Source organism: Maniola hyperantus, chromosome 13 (assembly GCF_902806685.2).
Source record: "Maniola hyperantus chromosome 13, iAphHyp1.2, whole genome shotgun sequence".
Classification (NCBI taxonomy): Eukaryota; Metazoa; Arthropoda; class Insecta; order Lepidoptera; family Nymphalidae; genus Maniola; species Maniola hyperantus.
In genome coordinates this window covers 8039209-8061102 of record NC_048548.1, presented here as the reverse complement: position 1 = coordinate 8061102, position 21894 = coordinate 8039209, and the positions used below count along the sequence as shown (strand labels likewise).

Sequence of the window (21894 nt, the reverse complement as noted above, 5' to 3'; positions counted from 1 at the left end):
CACCATAATATCAAGAAAGATAGAGAAAACATTGAGATGCTCGATATGGCCACGTCACCAATATCAAAAATGTGTGTAAAGTTTAGTGTGTAAAGTGTGTACTAAAAAAGTGTGTAAAGTGTTTAGTGATTATCAAGAAGGATCAAAGTGTATAGAGACTTTCAAATATCAATTTAGAGACTTTAAGAATCAACAACGTTAGAAACTTTAAATATCAAAAAAAATGTATATCAATTCATTGCTATTTTGTCCATTGCTTTAGCATTCTCATTATTATCATTTCATCTCGCACCCTAATCTCGCGGGCGGGAGCATGTTCGGGACACTGTGTGTACCGAACACTGAACTGTGCGGCGTCAGCAGTTTACGCAATCCTCGTGCTGGCGCCAGTTCACAAAGACAGTGCACCACCGGCCGCGCCGCGAATCGCACTCATCATATCATTATCATATCAATTATCAATTAGTATCATTAAAGGAGCTATCGAAGGACATTATCGTTATCATTTCTATCATTAACAACCCCCACACCCGGAGTGCCGGTCCGGGTGATGCACTAGGGAGAGTTGTCTGGGAGAACAATGAGTACTTACATTTAGCGTCGTACTTGCGGCGCTGGACCGGGTCGCTGAGCGTGGTGTAGGCCTCGAGCACCTCTTTGAAGCGCCGCTCGTGTCTCTTGCGCTCGAACATGGAGCGCCCGGAGTGCCGGTCCGGGTGATGCACTAGGGAGAGTTGTCTGGGAGAACAATGAGTACTTACATTTAGCGTCGTACTTGCGGCGCTGGACCGGGTCGCTGAGCGTGGTGTAGGCCTCGAGCACCTCTTTGAAGCGCCGCTCGTGTCTCTTGCGCTCGAACATGGAGCGCCCGGAGTGCCGGTCCGGGTGATGCACTAGGGAGAGTTGTCTGGGAGAACAATGAGTACTTACATTTAGCGTCGTACTTGCGGCGCTGGACCGGGTCGCTGAGCGTGGTGTAGGCCTCGAGCACCTCTTTGAAGCGCCGCTCGTGTCTCTTGCGCTCGAACATGGAGCGTCCGGAGTGCCGGTCCGGGTGATGCACTAGGGAGAGTTGTCTGGGAAAAGAAAAGTATAGTCCGTGATAACAATGGGTATGAGGCGGAGGGACGCCCCGTACACCCGCACGTTACCCACGCTCGTCCGCACTGAGTTAGCGCGGGGGCTGTGCGGGTGTGCGGGGCGTTCCTTCCCCAATTCCCATTTCGACCTGTCTCGTACTATACATGGTGAACCCCCGAAATTAATAACCAAATTTTGACGACCTCTCTGACAGTGGTGAGCACTGTGGTCTTATAAGTGGGAGGTCTCGGATTCGATTCTCGGCAAGGGAAATTTGGAAATTTATAATTAACTAGCTTACTACTCTAAAACAAGCACGGAAAACGGTTTGGTTTGTGATTGGTTGGTCAGTGGTCACTCATAATGGATACCGCCCACAGACTTTTTTCTTTGTCATTTGTATGGCATTACGTAAAAGAAAGAGTCCTATATTAAACTTTGCTCTGTGGATTGTCTATAACCTGACTATACAGTACCCTTTTAACTTAAAAGAAATTAGGAAAATCGTTTTAATTAAACGAATTAGATTGAAAGTTATAAAAAATACAAGTTACCTGTAAGCTCTTATGATGTCCGGTTTAGTCGCAGCTCTATTGACGCCTAGAATAGTATAATAGTTCCTGCTTAGCGATTTCTCATTTTGGGATCGTTTGGCTTCGTCCAAGAGCTGTTTGATATCGTCGCTCGGATCTATTTTGTAGATCTGCTCGTAGTCATCGATGACGCAATCGTATTCTTTGAGTTCAGTGAAGCAAGTAGCGCGCAAAGTCAGGGCTTTTACATAGTTTTCGTCCAACTCAACAGCCGATGTGCACGCATCGGCAGCCAGCTGAGTTTGCTTGAGCTCCCAGTATATTGTCGCCTTGTTGAAGTGCAATTTGGCATTAACTTTAACATGCGTCGTGTCCACTGTTAACGCTTCATTGTACAGGAGCAATGCTTTTTGATATCGGCCCTTATTAAATTCTTCATTGCCTACGGGTTACGAGAAATAAGTTAGGGACAATTTGAATGTATAGTACGCGACAGGTCGAGCTGCCAATCGGTGAGGGAAGGCCCCACACAGCGCCCACGCTAACCCAGTGCGGGCAAGCGGAGGTGTGCGGGGGCGTCCTTCCACCTCATACCCCGATTGCCATTTCAACCTGTTGCGGACTATACTTTCGGCAAACATTTTTTACGGTTCCATATCTAAATATATAAAAGGAAAAGGTGACTGACTGATCTATCAACGCACAGCTCAAACTACTGGACGGATCGGGCTGAAATTTGGCATGCAGATAGCTATTATGACGTAGGCATCCGCTAAGAAAGGATTTTTGATAATTCAACCCCTAAAGGGGTGAAACATGGGTTTGAAATTTGTGTAGTCCACGCGGACGAAGTCGCGAGCATTAGCTAGTCTTCATAGAAAAAAGATACCTTTTTAAGATCACTAATTGTCTGTCTGTCTGTCAAGAGCCGTCAAGGGAATCCAAACAGGGCACTTCCCGTTGACTTAGAATCATGAAATTTGGCAGGTAACATTGTCTTTTAGCACAAGGGAAAAATCCAAAAACCGCGAATTTTTGGTTACACCACAAATAAATAAAGAGTTTTTTTTGTACTATGGTACGGACCCCTTCATGTACGAGTCCGTCTCGGCCTTGACTGGTTTTTTTATACTTAATGGCTGACACAACGTACAGCTCCAACATACATAACCAAACTTGAGAATTTGAGGTTTTGTCTACACTCGTACAGCTCAAACCGCTGAACCAAACTTGACAATTTTTTTTTGTTTTTTAATAGATATAGCGAGCAAACGAGCAGGCGGGTCACCTGATGTTAAGTGATTACCGCCGCCCATGAACATTTGCAGTACCAGAGGACCCGCCGATGCGTTGCCGGCCTTTTAGGAATTTGTACGTCCGCCCCTTGAATAACCCCAATAAACAACAATTTACATAAATTTCACCAGTGAAGTCAGGATGGATCAGCAATAAAAACATATAATATTTATGTATATAGAACCTTGTTCTTTCTTTTGTTGCAACAATTTAGTCCTTTTGTATGCCGCAGTAGCCTTCCCGTGATCTGGCGACAGACGCAAAACTTCTTTAAAATATTTCATAGCCTGTTCATGTTTTTCCTGAAACAAGTTTAAAATATTATAGGTAATTTTGTTATAGTTCTTGCATTTGACGAGGGCGAGTGGGTCATGCTTGTGTGTAAGTCGTATCGGTATAAGTAAGGTACAGTAAATGTGTGCGTTCGCGAGTGCTTGCTCGCGACTGATTGGTCCGACATGCACGCACACTTACACAATGCCCGTGTATACGACGTAACCACAAGTAAAGTTCATACGCCTTCATGAATTGCAATAACTGTAGCAACGTTTAAAATTTGGTTGTAAAAATACAAGCATATAGAGAAATATAAAGATAAATATAGTAAATAGAGCGAGGGAGATATAGCTGGTATTTTATGGTATGTTATGGCTGTTGTATATAAAAGTAAATGCACAAGATTAAATATAGGAATCTAACCCTCTAAAAGGCGTTATTGTATGTTGATGGGACTGTGCCAGAAACTTTCACGCAAGTACTAACAACAACTGTACAAAGTTTCAACTCAATCGTATGAACATTGCACATTGATGCATATAATGTATGTTCATATTAGCTTATGCCCGCGACTTCGTCCACGTGGACTACACAAATTTCGAACCCTTATTTTAACCCCTTAGGAGTTGAATTTTCAAAAAACTTTTCTTAAGAATGTAAGCGGATGTCTACGTCATAATAGCTATCTGCATGCCAAATTTCAGCCAGATCCATCCAGCAGTTTAGGCTGTGCGTTGATAGATCAGTCAGTCAGTCAGACACCTTTTCGGTTTATATATTTAGATTATATGCGTTGAAATAGAATACTAATTAGTAACATATACTCTTTAATTTTTTTTTGCGAAATATGGTTTTAAATATAAAGTTGAATCATATACATACGTTATAATAGATGCACAATCCTTTAACAAAAAGAGCCTCTATGTCGGACGGATGCAATCTAATGCAATCGTCTGCTATCTCTAGCGCTTGCTCAATTTTCCCGAGCATCGCCAAACACTCGGCTTTTATGAGTTTTACTCTGAAACAAAAATTATCTAATTTGACTATAAAATTATTAAAATTCTGTTTTTAATACCCATTATATAAATGCGAAAGTGTTTGTTTACTCACGCCGCAACGGATCAGCGTGATTTTTTGTATGGAGTGACATATATACTACTTTTATCCCAGAAAATCAAAAGGTTCCCACGGGATAAATCGCGGGCATCAGCTAGTTTTAAATAAAATTTTATTGAAAGTGTCAGACGACTACAAATTAGTATAAAAAATATACTGCCCCTAAGAAGTTACTAGCTTTTATTTGTAACTAGATGATGCCCGCGACTTCGTCCGCGTGGAATTAGATTTTTTAAAAATCCCGTGGGAACTCTTTCGATTTTCCGGGATAAAAAGTAGTCTGCCACTCTCCACTCTCTTTATAAATAAACTAGCTAATGCTCGCGACTTCGTCCGCGTGGACTACACAAATTTCAAACCCCTATTTCACCCCCTTAGGGATTGAATTTTCAAAAATCCTTTCTTAGCGGATGCCTACGTCATAGTAGCTATCCGTATGCCAAATTTCAGCCCGATCCGTCCAGTAGTTTGAGCTGTGCGTTGATAGATCAGTCAGTCAGTCAGTCAGTCAGTCAGTCAGTCAGTCAGTCAGTCACCTTTTCCTTTTATTATAAACTAGCTTATACCCGCAACTTCGTCCACGTGGACTACACAAATTTTAAACCCCTATTTTACACCCTTAGGGTTGATCTTTAACAATGAGATTTTAACATATTATGAGCTTAATAAAATATGTCATACAAAACTTCTTTATAGACACTTCTAAACTGACTGACTTTCATACAAACTTCAATCCCCTATTTTACCCCTTTAGGTGTTGCATTTTGAAGAATCCTTTCTTAGCGGACGCCTACGTTATAATAGCTATCTGCATGCCGAATTTCAGCGCGATCCGTCCAGTAGTTTGAGCTGTGCGTTGATAGATCAGTCAGTCAGCCAGTCAGTCATTCAGTCAGTCATTCTGTCACCTTTTCCTTTTATATATATAGATAAATAAATAACCTTTTATTTTTTACCTTTATCTATACCGTGATTGAAGGACAAACCAAAAAACCAACAAACAAACACATTTTCGCATTTATAATAAGGGTACTGATTTATACTGTTAAGGGTTTAATGGAAGTGTCCATGTAACGTGTGAAAAATAACGTTACTAGGAGCGGTATACCAATATCATACCGTTATATTTCTATCGTTACTTAACTGTGAGTACGCGTCGAGTGAACATGCTTTCTACCCTGCATCGTTAAATAAAGATAAGTGTATGTATAATTACTGGTATTTATAGTCGTATCCAGATAACGTCAATGGATGTATGAGCATCGGTATTTTTATCGTTACTATTTAAAGTTATAACGGTGTTTTGGTAACGTTACAAAAATACAGGTAATTCGACCCCTGCTGGCAACTAGTTGGAGACTTTGATCTTCAGACACTCGATGGATAATGGACGAAACCATGGGGCGGTACTCACCTAGAACAGAACGGACTAGATTGAAGACATTGGTCCATGCAGGCAACAGCGCGGTCGTAGTTTAGTTCCTCCACATATCTCTGCGCCTGCGCGTGCAGCCGCCGCAGCGCCTCCAGCTCGCGACGGTCGTCCGTACAATCGAACCCGGCGTCACTCGCTTTAGTTATAGCTCGGTCGGCACCAGATAACTCCCCTACAATTATAAATATATACTGTTGATTTACGTATTTTTACGAATTAATCATGAACTAATAGTTTGCAAAAGCATTTGTTTTGAAAACTTAAGAAAGAATTATCTTATCTATATAGTGACAGAGACAAAGTTCTATAAAGCCGAAATCTCATTCTAAAGGTTGATGTGCATTATAATTTTCTGCCGAATACTGTACAATATTTTTTGCCGGTTACTGTAGAACCTTATCCATGTCTTCCTCCATGTATGCCTTGAAGAGATCACCCATAGAACTTTAACTAATTTTTTGTACTCACCCAATGCCAAATAACATTTAGCGATACCGTCATAACCTTGACTACGTTTGGCATCAAGAGCAACCGCCTTTTTGGCGGCAACCAATGCTTCTTTTAACATCGACAGGTTCATGTAACAGGAATATGTTTTGCTATAATATTCTGCAGTTTCAGGATCCAATCTTATCGCTTCTTTATATATGACCAATGCATCTCTAAACTTTTTCCGCTTGTAGAGTTTATTCCCTACTTCGGCTTTTCCTTGAGCGAATCTACGAAATAATACATACGCGTACTTAATCTATAGTAATATCAGTGTAAATACACATTATAAATGCAAAAGTGTGTGTATGTGAAATAGTTATTTTACGAAAGTGTCTAATCGGCCAATACTGGTCCTTTGATAATAAAATTTAGATAATCTTCAATCGTGTAATATGCTTTTTTCAGGAGCAATGGATTAAAAGTGAATGTCAAATGACTGTTGCGTGGCTATCATTCATCGTTACCGAATCACCCCGCAAGTTTCGTTTGATCACTCACCTTAATCCATTCAATATGCTCAAACAAATATATCATACCTGTTTTTTTGTCCGTCGTATGCTTGTTTGGCTTTACTTAATAACTGTTTAATTTCTTCGCTTTGATCGATTGTGTACAATTTTTCGTAATCTTTAATAGCATCTTCGTATTTCTCAACCTCGGTGTAACACTGAGCGCGACCACGGAGCGCGTCTACACATTTGTTATCCAAGACTAAAGCAATCGTATAATCTCTAACCGCTGCATGTATACTACTTTCACCCATCAATCTAACTGCCGCTGCCCTTTTACAGTACAGTCTGACATTGAGATTCTTATTATCTTCATCAATTGTTAGTGCCATATTAAAATTATCCAAAGCTTCTTGCCATCGACCTCTTGAAAATGACTCGTTACCTAAAAATTGTTTCAAGTTGAGATTCTTTCTTTTTTGTAGTTAGTTTAAAGTATGCACACAAGACAGGTTATTCCGAACAATTATTTTGTGGGCTGCAACAGCTTGTCTTTGCTTACACTTGATGTTTGTAGCGAATAGTGAGCGAGCGTCAACCAATCAGAGGTGATTGCGATCGTGACCTACCGCGATCGAGCCACAGTGTCATATTTATTTCGTCAGTTTCATAATACAAGTTTTCATTAAACATGGTTAAAAAGAACATACGTAGATATTGTTGGTATTTTTACGGTAAGCATAAAACTGTTAACCGTAAAATATAATAATTGCACAGACAAACTTATCAATATAATCAATATAATCATTATATAGAAAAACCGGCCAAGGGCGAGTCAGACTCAGTCGTATTTTTTGACATTTTGCACGATAAATCAAAAACTATAATCCATAAAAATAAATAAAAATCTGTTTTAGAATATACAGGTAAAGCCCTTTCATATGATACCCCACTTGGAATATGAATCTTACTTTGAAAGTTGAAAATACTAATTACATATTTGTTCATGAACACATTTTTTTTGTAATGTAAGCACAAATTAATGGTTTCGGATTTTTCCCCTTGCTAACCTACCTCCCTGTCAAATTTCATGATTCTAGGTCAACGGGAACAACCCTATAGGTTTCTTGACAGAGACAGACATACAACAAAGTGATGCTATAAGGGTTCCGTTTTTCCTTTCGAGGTAGAAAACCTTAAAAATGAGAGGTTTACCCATCATGGCAAATCCTCTTAAGTTCATTTTAACTAAAAAGGGAATAAATCAAGACTTTACAGATACCTTTCTCTATTGTGCATTTAAGGTATGTAATCTTTTTTGTTTCCTTGAGCGCCGTTGTATGCGATGGTTCAAGTAGCAATACTTGTTGAAATTGATCTAGCGCTTGATCATATTGCTCCTGAAACAATCAATGAAAATCATTTATTTATCGTAATATACCTTTGATGTCAAAATGAAATATCTATCTCAGTTTATTACGTCATAATAGCTATCTGCGTGCCAAATTTCAGCCCGACCTGTCCAGTATAGTTTGAACCGTGCGCTGATAGATCAGTCAGTCAGTCAGTCACCTTTTCCTTTTATATATTTACTTACTTACTTACTTTATGGTTTATATTTAAGTAAACATATTGAGGAATGTGCAGTGCTCAAGCCGGCAAGCACTTACGAGTACCAAGAAACCATTTTGTTACTGTAAAGTAGTGTAAAGTTTTGTTTATGAAAAAACCAATCACGTGCGAGTCAAACTTGCACACGAAGGGTTCCGCACCATCGTACAACAAATCTCAAACCAGTATAATAATTGCTCCAAGTCCAACAGATGTACAACATTGTAAGTTAATGACGAACAGCAACATCTATGGTGCGAATTAGTAAACATTTTATTTGGTCGTGAATACAATTTTGTTTGTGATGTAACCACAAATTCCTGGTTATCACATTTTTTACTTTAATTGTGCTACAAGACATTGCTGCCTGCCAAATTGGCCCTATAAGGGTTTATTTTTTTGAGGTACGGAACCCTACAAAAGTATAATAATAATCAAGAAATAATACCTTATAATAGAGGCACAATCCTTTAACGCAGAGGGCTTTTGTGTCAGAACTATTGAATTGCAGACATTCTTCTGCTAGTTTCAGAGCTCGCTTCACATTCTCAGTTTCACGACCCTGAATCAAAGTCTCTGCCTGTTTAAGCTTTTCTCTATAAACAATCTTTGCCTTGAGACTTTCTATGGAGTTACGAGCCCATAGTTTTGTTAATTCGCCTTTATCAATTGTACATAATTTTTCATAATCTTTAATAGCATTTTCATATTGCTTAACCTCGCTGTAACATTTAGCGCGTTCACGGAGCACTGCCACACAATTATCATCCAATACCAGAGCATTCGTATATTCCTTAATCGCTGACTGTTGATCTTTTAACTCCAAGTATATTGCGGCCTTTTTACAATACAGACTAACGTTAACATAATTGTTACACGTATCAATGGTTAATGCTTCGTTAAAACTATTCAAGGCGTCGTGCCAACGGCGAGTTTTAAAAGAATCGTTACCTAAAATATATACATGTCAATTTTGAAGTCAGTTTAAAAGATAATTTTAAGTATTGCACCAAGCGCGTTTCTAATGACTGACTATCACTATAATAAATCGTCGAGTCGCAATCCCGAACTCTGACGGGTCATAAGAGGAAGGATTAATCATTTATAATTTAACTAGCTTATGCTTATAATTTCAAACATAATTTCAAACCCATATTTTGCCCCGTTAAGGGTTGCATTTTCAAAAATCCTTTCTTAGAGAATGTCTGCGTCATATCTATCTTCATGCCAAATTTCAGCCCAATCCGTCCGGTAGTGTGAGCTGTGCGTTGATAGATCAGTCAATCAGTCAGTCAGTCAGTCAGTCAGCTTTTCCTTTTATATATATATATATATATAGATTTGCTTTCATCATGTACAAAGTTATTAACAAAGACATGTGACGTAATATAATATTATTTGGTTTACACAAATTTCCAAATGAATAACACTTATTTATTAATTTGGAAATTTATATTATCACTACCCCTATTATAAATGCGAAAGTGTGTTTGTTTGTTGGTTTATTGGTTTGTCCTTCAATCACGTCGCAACGGTGCATCGGATTGACGTGATTTTTTGCATGGGTATAGATAAAGACCAAGAATCAAAGGTTTCCCACGGGATTTTTACAAAAAAACCTAATTTCACGCGGACGAAGTCGTGGGCATCAGCTAGTAAATAAATATTTTACAAATACCTTTCTCTATTGTACGAATGAGGCAAGTGATCTTTTTTGTTTCCTTGAGTGCAGTTGAATGTGATGGTTTAAGAAGTAATACTTGTTGAAATTGATCTAGCGCTTGTTCATATTGATCCTAAAACAAAAATTCGTTATATTGATAATTGTGCCAGAACCTTTTTTCCATGCAATGTGGAATCAACTCCCTTCGGCAGTGTTTTCACTAGATTACAACATGGGGTTAATCGGTATATTATTACTTAACGCATATTACTCCGAAAAGTTAAAGATGTGTAATGGTGAGATGTGTCAAAATATACTGCGCTTTCAAATACCTTATAATAAAGACACAATCCTTTAACGCAAAGAGCTTTTGTGTCGGAACTATCGAATTGCAGACATTCTTCTGCTAGTTTCAGAGCAAGTTCCACATTCTCAGTTGTACGGGTTCTGATCAATGACTCTGCATTCTCAACTTTTTTCTGGTAAGCATCCTTTTCTTTGAGGATTTTTATGAAGTTCAGAGCCCACTGTTTCGTTTCTTCACAGTCGTCAATGGCGTATATTTTTTGATAATCCCGAATAGCTTTCTCGTATTCCTCGGACTTGCTGTACCATTTAGCGCGTTCACGTAATACTTCCTCACAATTATTGTCAAACTTTAGAGCGGATGTATATTCGGAAATCGCGGCATATATTTCATTTGTTTTTAAGTACGTCTCGGCAATTTTACAATGCATTCTGATGCAAAGATTCCAATTCTCATGATCTATTAATTTGGCGTCTGAGTATTTACGTCGAGCTTCGAGCCATCGCTCCGAATTGAATAAGTCATCACCTAAAAAAGATGTTGAGTTAGGTCTGAGGCGTACCTCTGGTGCGCTTGAGATGGCGTGTAGGGACTTTAATGGGCTGCGCACATCGGAGGACGGGACGGCTGAGTATTTTAAATTTATCAATTGAATTTAATATTTATTCAATTGGAATAAGGAATGTATTTTAACGCTCGGTGATTGACCTCGGAAATTCGCAGCGCAGTTTTCTCTAGAGCGCGGAGCATTGAAATATATACCTTATTTCGATTGGATAAATATTAAATTCAATTGATTAGTTTAAAATCCTCTGCCGTCACGTCCTCCAGTGTGCACAGGCCATATTAGTCCAGGAGGAGGGGCGTCAGCAGGCACCGCTGGCCGAGTTGCGCGAACAGTTTTGGTCCCGTAGCCACCAGCTAGTGAGATTTTAGTAGGTAAAAGACTGACATAACCTCCTCTTTTTTTATTCCTGTCGAGCGTTTCCGCAGGAATAAAAATAAAGGTCTGGGGGATAACTACGAAGTGGAATAAATCAGAGTTATGCCAAAGTAAATTAAGTTTTGAATTGTTAGAAAAAGATGGTGCGTTTCAGCTCCACTCCACACTGCAGGTGAGCGTTGCGCCTTATAGGACTGTCTATTGTAGTTTACAACAAATTATGTAGTTAGATCTACATTTTAAGAGTAGGTAGGTACACTGTTTGGTACAAGTAAACAGACAGATATCTTACTTTAATGCCACGGATATCATCATCATCACCATTATGATCCACCCATCACTGCGCCGGCCCACTGCGGAGGACGGGTCTCGTCTCAGAATGAGAAGGGTTTAGAGACCATTAGTCTACAACGCGGGCCCCTTACGGACTGACAGAATTCACACACCTTTGAGAATATTATGAAGAACTCTCAAGCATGCAAGTTTCCTTACGATATTTTCTTCACTGTTAAAGTACGTGATATTTGCTTAATTCACATAACTCCGAAAAGTATAACTTTTCAGTGGTGTGCCCGTGATCGAAGCCCTGACCTTCCGAATAGAAGGCCGATGTCTTAACTACTAGGCTATCACCTATCACCACCAACTTTTCAGTGGTGTGCCCGTGATCGAAGCCCTGACCTTCCGAAAAGAAGGCCGATGTCTTAACTACTAGGCTATCACCTATCACCACCGGGGATATAGATCACTTTTATCCAGGGAAATTAAAGAGTTCCCACGGGTAACAGCATTTTTAGGCCAAATACTATGTTGTCAAAGTACGGGCATTGGCTAGTACGGAATAAAAACAAATGATCTCAAAAAACTGACCTTGTTTTATAGTAACTTTAATCAATTTAATTTTTTTTAATTTTGTGAACGCTTTGCGGTGATTACGAGGGTCGATATTGAATACTTGTTTAAAATACCCCAATGCTTCTTCATATTGACCCTAAAATAAAAAAAAATTATAATATTATGTATTCATCGTGATATATTCTGTTGGTGTATAGCACCAATATAAACATTATTAGGGATGATTTATGCCAACACGTGGCGGGCGCGGGCCGTGCCACGTACAAGGCACGATTAAAAAAATCACATTCAGTTTATGCTTCACCGTGCCGTGTCCGACGTCCGTGCACGGACCCCACACGGTGAAGCATGAACTGCTTCACATAAAATGTTCGTGATACCTCGTGCCTCGTGCGTGGCACGGTCCGCGCCCGCCACGTGTTGGCATAAATCATCCCTTAAGCGTCAATGAAGCGTTTTCACCACTAAAATGGACATATACAAGTACGCTGGAAGAGGTGTGTTTTCATTGTGCAGATTCGAAGCACTCCACAGTGTCAAAGTCTTCGTTTAATACTATGTTGCTAGATGTCTCATAGTTCCGAGTATGACATGACGCTCAAAGGTTATATTAGCATTGCTTAAGGTTGTCAATACGCTGCGTGGCAGATTATTATAATAAGCTACAGCTACTTACACTACTTACAGCTACAGCAGTAAGTAGTGCATAGTGCCATTTTTTAACTTGATTACATTTTGTTAGATATTGTTATTTGGAGATTTAGGCACTGCTTTAATAATAATAAAAAGATAATAGTCAATTAAATTAAAATCCATGTAAACGTATTAACTCATTATCAACTAGTATACCTACCGTATAATAAAAGCACAATCCTTTGGAGTAAAGAACATCTGCATCAGATCTGCGGATTTGTAGACACTCGTCGGCTAGCCGCTGAGCTTCCTGAAATTTGTCCTCGACAACCAATCTCTGAACTGTTGAAACCATTGCTCTGTAACAATATTCTTTATTACTATACTGTTATAATAATCAGAAATTAGTAGTTTCGATAGCTGCAAAGTGTCGCTAGTCGCTACTAGATGGCATTAACAGTCGCTTCAGTATTGAGTGAACATACATATCACGAATTTCGTCACTGGCAGCAAGCGAACCGTAAACCGCGAGCTTAGTGGTCTGAGCGTCGTTCGTCGTCGTCGTTTAGTGGTGAGACGCGGGTTCGATTCCGCAATTTTTGATATGTTTATAAAACTAATCAGAAATTAACTTTGTGAGAATGGATTTGAACGATATTTTTGGGATACAGATTATATCCTGGATATCACAGATTTACACATAGTATATTTTTTAGAAGTGGTGATAGCTTTACTATAAAACCTCTTATTCGGGGGTAAAGGGTTCAGTTCCGAGACTCCTGCGAAAGCTGTTATGTGCGATTTAAGCAATGGAATATCACTTAATGCCTGACCAAAAAAATAAAATACCTCACCATATTACGGAAAACCTGTTGAACTAATTTATACAAGACCCTATACATACTAACCAAAGACAATATACTAGTGGCGCCCCCAGTGCAAGTTTTTTATTGGTTTAACGGTGAAGGAGGAACAAGGTTGTGAATTTTCTGACCAATGTGCTCAGACCAATTCTAATATTATATTTAAGAAAGATAACCTGTAAGCTTTTTCTTTTTCTTGCGCTAACGCCTTGGCTTTATTTAGTAACTCTTCATGTGCTACACTCTTATCAATTTCGTAGATCTTTTCGTAATCTCTAACAGCATTCTCGTATTGACCAAGTTGAGTATAGCATTCAGCGCGGCTTTGGCGAGCTGGTACGCAGTTTTTATTTAGTTTTAGAGCAGCTTTGCAGGCCTCGAGCGCTAATTCTGTTTTATTTAATCTTTCATACATAGCCGCATTGGTACGATACAGTCTGACATTGTATTCTTTATTCGTTTTATCAATTTTTAGTGCTTCATCATTTAATATTATAACTTTTTCATAATTACGCTCATTATAAGCTTTCATACCTGAAAAATATTAGAAAACAATTAAAACAACAGCAACATTAAATAAAATAGAATTAAGGAGCTGGCGAATAAAACAGTGTAATTGCGAGAAATTGAATGTACAGTCCGTAAAAAATTACTCCTCACGTGCCATTTTAACTCTAAAATAAGGACTAAAATCGTACTTTTTACTGGAATTATATCAGTTGGAAATGAGTTGAGATTTGTATTCAGTAATCCGAATTTTGGACTCAATTTTAGTATAGTTTTAGGCAGTTTTGCTCGGAAATGAATTCAGATTAGTATTCAGTGATCGGAATCACGGTTTAGGCCGTTTTGCTTGGGTATGAGTTCAGATTTGGGCAAAAATGTCCGGATTAAAAGCAAAAAGTATTTTGATCAGAAGCGTAATTACATCATTCTGTTCGCTAGATCCTCATTACAATAAATTAAAGTTTATTACTTTCTTCTTCAAAACGTTTGATCCTGTTAGCTGTCTGCAATGAATCAATTGCCCCCAAATGCAATGGAAAAACCGATATAACTCGTTGAAAATAGTCCATTGCTTCTTGTAATTGGCACTAAAACAAACTTAATAAATTATAAAATCAGCAATAAAAACGCGATCTTACTTGCACCAGCGCGAGGCATAGACTATTCGATAGTAAATAACTAAATACACTTTTTAGGGTTCTGTACCCGAAGGGTGCCACCGGGACCCTATTACTAAGACGCCGCTGTCCGTTCGTCTGTAACTCTGTCTGTCAGCGGGCTGTATCTCGTGAACCATAATAGGTAGAGTTGAAATTTTCACAGAATGTGTATTTCTATTGCCGTTATAATAACAAAAAATAAATGTTTCAAAATAGCCGCCATGAAATTTAAAAATATAGTGTTATTTCTTGTATGATGGTACAGAACCCTTTGTGTGCGAGTCCGACTCGCACTTGACTGGGTTTTAAAAATCCATCTCTTGTGAAATGTAATTTGTCAAGTAGTCTCAACTTCTGCTGTCAACAATACAATGAAATGACTTACATGAAACTGAGGCATAAGGCATTACAAAAATTAGACAATTTCATTTATTTTTATGGACAACTCACGCTTAACCAAAAATTTACTAGGTATGCCAAAATATTTTCACAAAAAGACCTAAAGGTTCCTAGGACAGTTTTCCTGTATCTGTTATAGTTTTTGATTTTCCGTCTCAGTTTAAAAAAAACCACTTTTTTTAACTGGGACAACCACCTTATGTACGGAAGGTCGGAGGTTTGATCTTGGGTACGCACTTCTAACTTCCAGAGTTACTATTACCAAGAAAAACATTGTGAGGAAATCTGCATGCCTGAGTTTTCCAGTTCTCGGTGGTGTGGACTATGGCCTAAACCCTTATAATTCCGAGAAGAGAATGTGTTCAGTAGTAGATTATGATGATGATGACGACAATATACATGCGATGCGCAACATACACTATAATAGAGACACAGTCCTTTGGCATACAAAGCTTCCGGCTCTGCGTCATGGTGTCGCAGGCAATCTTCTGCTATGTCCAATGCTTGCTCAACTTTCCCAAGCATCGCCAAACATTTGGCTTTTGTAGCTTTTGTGCTGAAACAATGTTTAATTAAATTTTAGCGGAATTCGGAATTTTACAAACTTAACTACAAGCGGACAAAAGCAAAAATTTATGTTCTACAAACAACAGATTTCCTTCGCTCATGCTGAAGCTTACACAAAATGGATTTTGTCTACAGGAACAGATAAAAAAGTTAAGGACAAATCGTGCGGAAAATCGGTTCGCGGACATTTGGGAAGAGAATTTCGCTCAAAACATTACGCGACAAATCTGAGCGAAGTTCTGCTTCTTTTCCACGAGGTTGGTAAAGTATCTAGTGACAGTTGTACTAAGTAAAAGTTGTCAAAAATCCGCGTCAAACGGGAAGTGTCGCTGACATTTTAGAAACTTGAGTGGTTGGCACTCTAGCATTTTCATAAGACAAAAAGCTGAATTCCACGGAAGATTTCGGTGTGAGTTTTCTCGCTAGATTTGTCCCGGGTTTTATACACACTTGTTTGAAGGGCACAGTTCGAGAAAGCTTTCGCAAGAGGCTACGGCACGAGCGTAGTCCTGGGCCGCGACGGCGCGCTGCATGTCGATGTGTAGAGTGCGTAACTCGCGCAGCGCCTCACTCGCGCGCTCGCCCTCCGCTTCCCCGCACGCCGCGCGTGCCTTGCAGATAGCGTCATCGGCGGCAGATATATCACCTACGATTGATTTGTTACTTTAGAACAAGTGCCTACGTACAACTGAAGGAGCTCCGAGGTATGTCATCCCCACAACAAATGACGACTTTTTTGGAATTGAGGAGAATTCCTACTCGCGTACTTTCTCTGTCGAATAAACAAAAACCACGCAAATCGATCTATTGACTCTGATAGTGAGAAATGTTAAAAATCGGTTTACTGGTCTTTAGGTATCACATGTATACATACATATGAGCTGTACACAACCTTTTTTTCTGGAGTCCATTAAAACTCCTAAACTGCAAAGAAAGTAGGTAAGTATTACTTTAAATACTTAGTCACTGAGGACTAACTTTTCAAAAGTTTGATACTTAACCAGGATCAAATTCGTTAGATTGCCTATATAAAAACTGTTACGTCTTCCTCAGTTAAAAATACATGGATGTAATCGATGAAAGACTATTAGGCAATTGCAAAAAAAATCCTTACTTGAATAAGATAATGTATACTTGTAGTTATATCATACTGACCTAAGGCGATATGGCACGTTGCCAAGCAAATATAAGTATCAATGAAGCTGGAATCGTATATGATAACTTTCTGTACATCTTTTAGTGCTTCTCTATGCATTCCCAGCTTCATGTAATAATGAGCCCTGATGGTGTAGAATGTATAATTATCTGGACATAATAGTATTGCATCTTCAAACATGGCTAAGGCACCTTTATGATCTTTGTATTTGTACAAATTGATTTTCTTCTGGAGTGTATTAGTTGTGCTGTGGACAAGAACTTCCTTATATTAAAAATCACGAACTTACTTCCCTATATTAATATTAAAAATAATATTACTTAAAATATTTCCTTATAATTCCAGAAGTAGACACCAAAATATTGGTTTCAGTTTGCTAATGCATAGTTTGAAAGTAATTTACATTTGCCTTTAGAATGGCATTCCGGCTTTGGAAAGTCGTTGTCTCAGTCACTCATACAGAGACAATGCTCTACAAATCTGCTATGTCTGCTAAGAGTCGATGTACAGTACGATTCAAACGTAAATGCGCCCCTGAAGTTTGCGCACGACGTTGCGCACCACACACAATTTGGGTGCCCGGGTTAGCGGGCAGGGTAACAGCGCACGTCTCGCAACTTCACGCAAACGCATTTAAGTTTGAATCGTACTGTATATTACTTTCTGCCGTGTATTGTACTTACAAGTGTATAAGTAGTTTTATTTTATCTGCAGTCTAATTTTTAATCGTAAGATAACCCAATTAAGGAATAAATTTCCATTACAAAAGATACTAAACGTCAAATCTAGTCTATAAAGATTACTTAATACCTCATTTATCAAAATTTAATTATGGTCCGTACAAAATGAGTCCTCACGCGCCATTTTAACTCTATGGGTCAACTATCATGACAAAAGTATGGTACGGTACCCTTTAAAATAAGGACTAAAATCGTACTTTTGACATGAAATATGACACAAAAAGTTAAAATTGGGCGTGAGGAGTTAAATTTTACGCGTTATAAGTAGTAGTATGACAATTAACCGATGAACCAACTGATACATAACTACGAAACGTAATCAATACCCTCGCGTAATCAGGTTATTAGTTTAAAATTAAGAATCTACTTAAGAAGAACTGTATCGTGTACTGATGTATCGGTATTTACCTGGTCACTGGTTGCCGTGCTGGTGATTTGACCAAAAATGCTGATGGAGATGCTCCAATTGTAAACTGAGGTAGTGAATTCTCTGTCTTATCAAATGTCGATATTGGGGAAATTTTAAATATATTTTGAGACGTAGAAGTTTGATCAAATGTAGATGCTAGGATCTCTTGACTGCCAAACACGTAAATGGAAGTAACATTTCGTTGAGCTTTACAGAAAGTGGGTATAGTCATTTTGAAATCAGTACTCGCTATGCGTGAATTCTCCTGTAATTTCTTTTGAGAACATGATGATTTCTTTGATGACAATTCAGAAGACGCAGCATATTTATTTCTAAATGGAAAAGTAGAAACTTGAGAGATTTTGGCAGTGGACACGGGAATTTGCAATGTAGATGTTCCAAATAACTCCCGAGAGCCATCAAACATAGCCAGCAATGCTGTCTTATTGAATATGCTTCCTGTATTCTCACATGTAGATGACATTACTGTAGTGGCATTTGAGTCCACAGCAGATGTAGTTTTGTCTTCTAAATCTGTCGTGTTAGGCTGGGCTCTGTGGAATTTAGGATTATTTATTTTAACTTCAGAACTTGCTGCTGGTGTATTTGATAAGGGAAATCCAAAAATGGGAAAACAAGATACTGAGGAAGAAGGTACTAAAGTAGTTACAGTAGCAAGTCTTACTGCTGTTTTTATAGGTGCTTTTTGAGTTTTAGTTTGAGAATTTTCTTGTGTGGATGTTTGACAAGTTAAGCTCGGTGCTCCTGAAGAGATCTCAGATTTTGAAGGTGATGTAATTGGACTCAAAGGTATGATTTGAGATACAGAAGTTAAATTAGTAAATGAAGCTTGCATAGTGTGATCTCGTAACTCTAATTTAGAAGCAGACTTGGAAGTTACAGTTGGCACTGTGCTGACTAAAGATATCGCTTTAGATGCAGAACTTGTTGTGGGGGTCAAATTTGATATTGCTTTGCAAGCCTTAGGTTTAGAGTATAACTGTGTGGGAGCTTTAAAATAAAATATATCAGATGACATGCTCATGACATTCCCAGTGTTTGAAATATCTTTACGGTCTTGTAAAACTTTTGCCAATGCTGACGCTTTTAAAATTTTATGACTTGGCCCCAATAAAGAGATTCCATTTATTGGTGCTAAAGTACATTGTGTTGTACTTGTGATTGAATTTAGGGAGTCCATCTCCTTTTGATTGTCCCGGAATCCATTTTGAGACTTTACTACAGCACCTTAAAAAAAATTATAAAAATATTTATTTATACTTAAGTCAATGATTTCAACATGTTAAAAATGTTACCTGAATTCTGTGCATTTTTTTTTTACTGCTGGTTTATTTCGGTCACCTACAAAGTTTAATAGTTACTTTGTCAATTTATCACAATTTTTTACTAACTACTATTAGTTATATACTTTTAACTTATTTATCTTATAATTAACTTTAAGTATGATGAGTTTAAAGCAGTGATATTGATTTAACAAAATTTGTAATTGAAGGTTTTTATTCAAAAATTTATTGCATGAATTTATTTACTAAAATGTTGTGTATAATTGTAATGTAAGTACATATTTTATTAAAGTCAATTCTTTAGGGAATTACTTAATGTTTTAACGTCTTTTTAATGTCTTGCAAATGCAAGAAGCATAGAATTATTATTGTAAATACTGTGCGTTTTCTTTAATAGTAAAGCTGCTAACAGGATGTTTGGCTGGCACATGCCCAAACTTCAATAAGTAAATTGATCTTGAGAAAGAGCTGTTTATTTCCGAGGTTTTTATGGGGTGGAAAAATACTGATATTAAATTTTATGGATCAGGTATACACAATCATTTGAGCAATTAATATTTGGATAGAAACTTACCATTCTCTGTTTCATTTACTACATTTTCATTACTAGTAATATATGACTCTTGACCACTATTTCCTTTAACTGCTGGAATTTCGTAACATGATTGCTTTAGTTTGTCAGTAAATAAATAATTTTGTTTGGGATTGCTTCTTGATGTGCCATTCTGTTCAGATTCAGGTGTAATGTGCAACTGTTTGAACATTTCAGTTACAGTGTTCAGAAGTGGAGACACTGAAATAATCCATTAATATAATTACATAATAGTTATGATACTTTATTATGCATTTTTTGATAATAATAATGATAAACCATACTTAATATTACAAATGCGAAAGTGTGACTGTCAGTCTGTCTGCTAGCTTTTCACAGCTCATCCGTTTAACCGATTTTGATACAGACAGCCTCAATAGCACAACGGTTAAAGGACTGGCCTGAAAACTGATTGGTCAAAAACACCCTATTCCTTATTGATTTTTATTTATATACCTATTCTGAAATAATTACTTAGTAAAAGGCAAAGTGGCAAGTTCAAAGATCTTATACAGATACAGTTTTATGTCTGTCATTAGTCTATCAAAAATAGTCTGGACTAAAATCAAAAAAATTGTGGTTTATACCAGTAGAACTAGCTGCATCTCTGCCTTCCACATTACTAACATTCTTACAACATTTATTATTGCCTGCACTCAGCTTACTAGATTTCGTAGAATTCGATTTATTATCACATGCTTCTTCTATTTTTTCTTTCATTGTTTGGGCTGAAACAAAAACTTTTTTTTTATTACCTCTTACAAGAAGAATAGGTTAAACCGTTTAATGTAAATTATCCCTAAATTTACATTTATGGTTTACCTGCAATTTTATAACTATGCAGTTCACAATAACAACATTTTTTTAACTAATACTGTATAGGCTACTGTATAGGGTAATATGTATCTAGGCTGCATTTGACTGCAATCATGCCAAACAGATGATGCAAGCCTAAGGTGGAGAGCGCCTGCCCAAAAGATGCCCATTCACTATTCTTTTGAAGGAACAAATATGATAGCTAGTCTGGAAAATGGAAGCCTGAAGGGTATTCCATATTCTAGCAGTGCATATTAGAAACGAGGAAGCAAATCGCTTCATACGAGTCCATGGGAGTTCGACTAGGTAGACCCTGGCGATGCCTCGCGGTTCGATAGTAGAATGGCGAAGGGAGAACTAGGTCCTCAGTACACTCTCTAAAATATATCCTGTAGATCACCGACAGCGCCTAGCACCCATGTTCCAAACTTTGAAGCTTAGAATTGACCAGCGCTTGGTCGCCATTCTAGCACGACGATCAACCAAATCGAATTGTAGCTAGCTGGAACTTGGCAGAGCCATCCCATAAATGGCTACAGTATAGAGTAGATACTCCATGCACTATCGAACTTGAGTTTGGTACATAAGGTTAGAAGCTGCCCATAGATTAATATGAAGCTGCCGTCGTGAAGTACCCGGTTAACTATATATAACTATCTCAAAAGTAGTTATAGAATGTGTGTTTTTGTTTAACTTAGGAATAATAGCAATCAATTACTTTATATTTTTGTTGGTACAACAACAATAGGCTTTTGCAGCAAACACATAACTATAGTACTTTTAAAAAATTAAACCAATTTCCTAAATCACAGCTAAATTCTACCAATTTAGCTGTGATTTTTTCAGTTTTTAGCACACAGTTTTAGGTTTTAGCCATAGGTTTTAGCACTTTAAAAACACGTATAAAAAGTACTCTGTGTTTTAGCAGCACAGACATAGCACCACATAGCACAGACCACAGGACCACAGCACCGACCAGAAACACAGACCAATAACATATGGCACAGTGTTGTTTTTTTAAAACAGATTTTACGGCTCTGGATACTAGTCCTTTTGAACCTACATAGAGTAAAGTAACCCGTTTAGCAGGTAATTTTTAACTGGTTTTAATGGCTCTAGCCCTTTTTAACCGACTTCATTAACCGTAGCACAAACCAGTAAAGCCCATTAAGCTCAGAAAGCCTTAAGGT

General features: G+C 38.0%; 1 protein-coding gene across 3 annotated transcripts; it reads right to left on the bottom strand.

Annotated features, from left to right (window-relative positions):
- Window positions 1-524: 524 nt before the first annotated feature.
- Window positions 525-21599, bottom strand: LOC117987873 (uncharacterized). 3 transcript variants are annotated; one of them, XM_069502447.1, is made up of 23 exons: window positions 21423-21599; window positions 20476-20616; window positions 19871-20089; window positions 19309-19354; window positions 17992-18546; window positions 16843-17090; window positions 16138-16333; window positions 15538-15676; window positions 14532-14649; window positions 13732-14089; window positions 12913-13051; window positions 12075-12195; window positions 10287-10789; window positions 9970-10087; window positions 8740-9242; window positions 7963-8080; window positions 6768-7125; window positions 6208-6458; window positions 5719-5911; window positions 4068-4206; window positions 3094-3211; window positions 1635-2055; window positions 525-907 (listed from the first exon to the last, which is right to left on the bottom strand). In XM_069502447.1, the coding sequence occupies exons 2-23, from the start codon at window positions 20606-20608 to the stop codon at window positions 595-597; spliced, it is 5307 nt and encodes a 1768-aa protein (XP_069358548.1). In that variant the 5' UTR covers window positions 20609-20616; window positions 21423-21599; the 3' UTR covers window positions 525-594. The 3 variants fall into 3 exon arrangements, with proteins under 3 accessions (XP_069358548.1, XP_069358546.1, XP_069358547.1); XM_069502445.1 differs by lacking the exon at window positions 19309-19354 and having other exon boundaries at window positions 17992-19240; XM_069502446.1 differs by lacking the exons at window positions 19309-19354; window positions 21423-21599 and adding an exon at window positions 20711-21328 and having other exon boundaries at window positions 17992-19240.
- Between the last annotated feature and the right edge of the window lie 295 nt (window positions 21600-21894).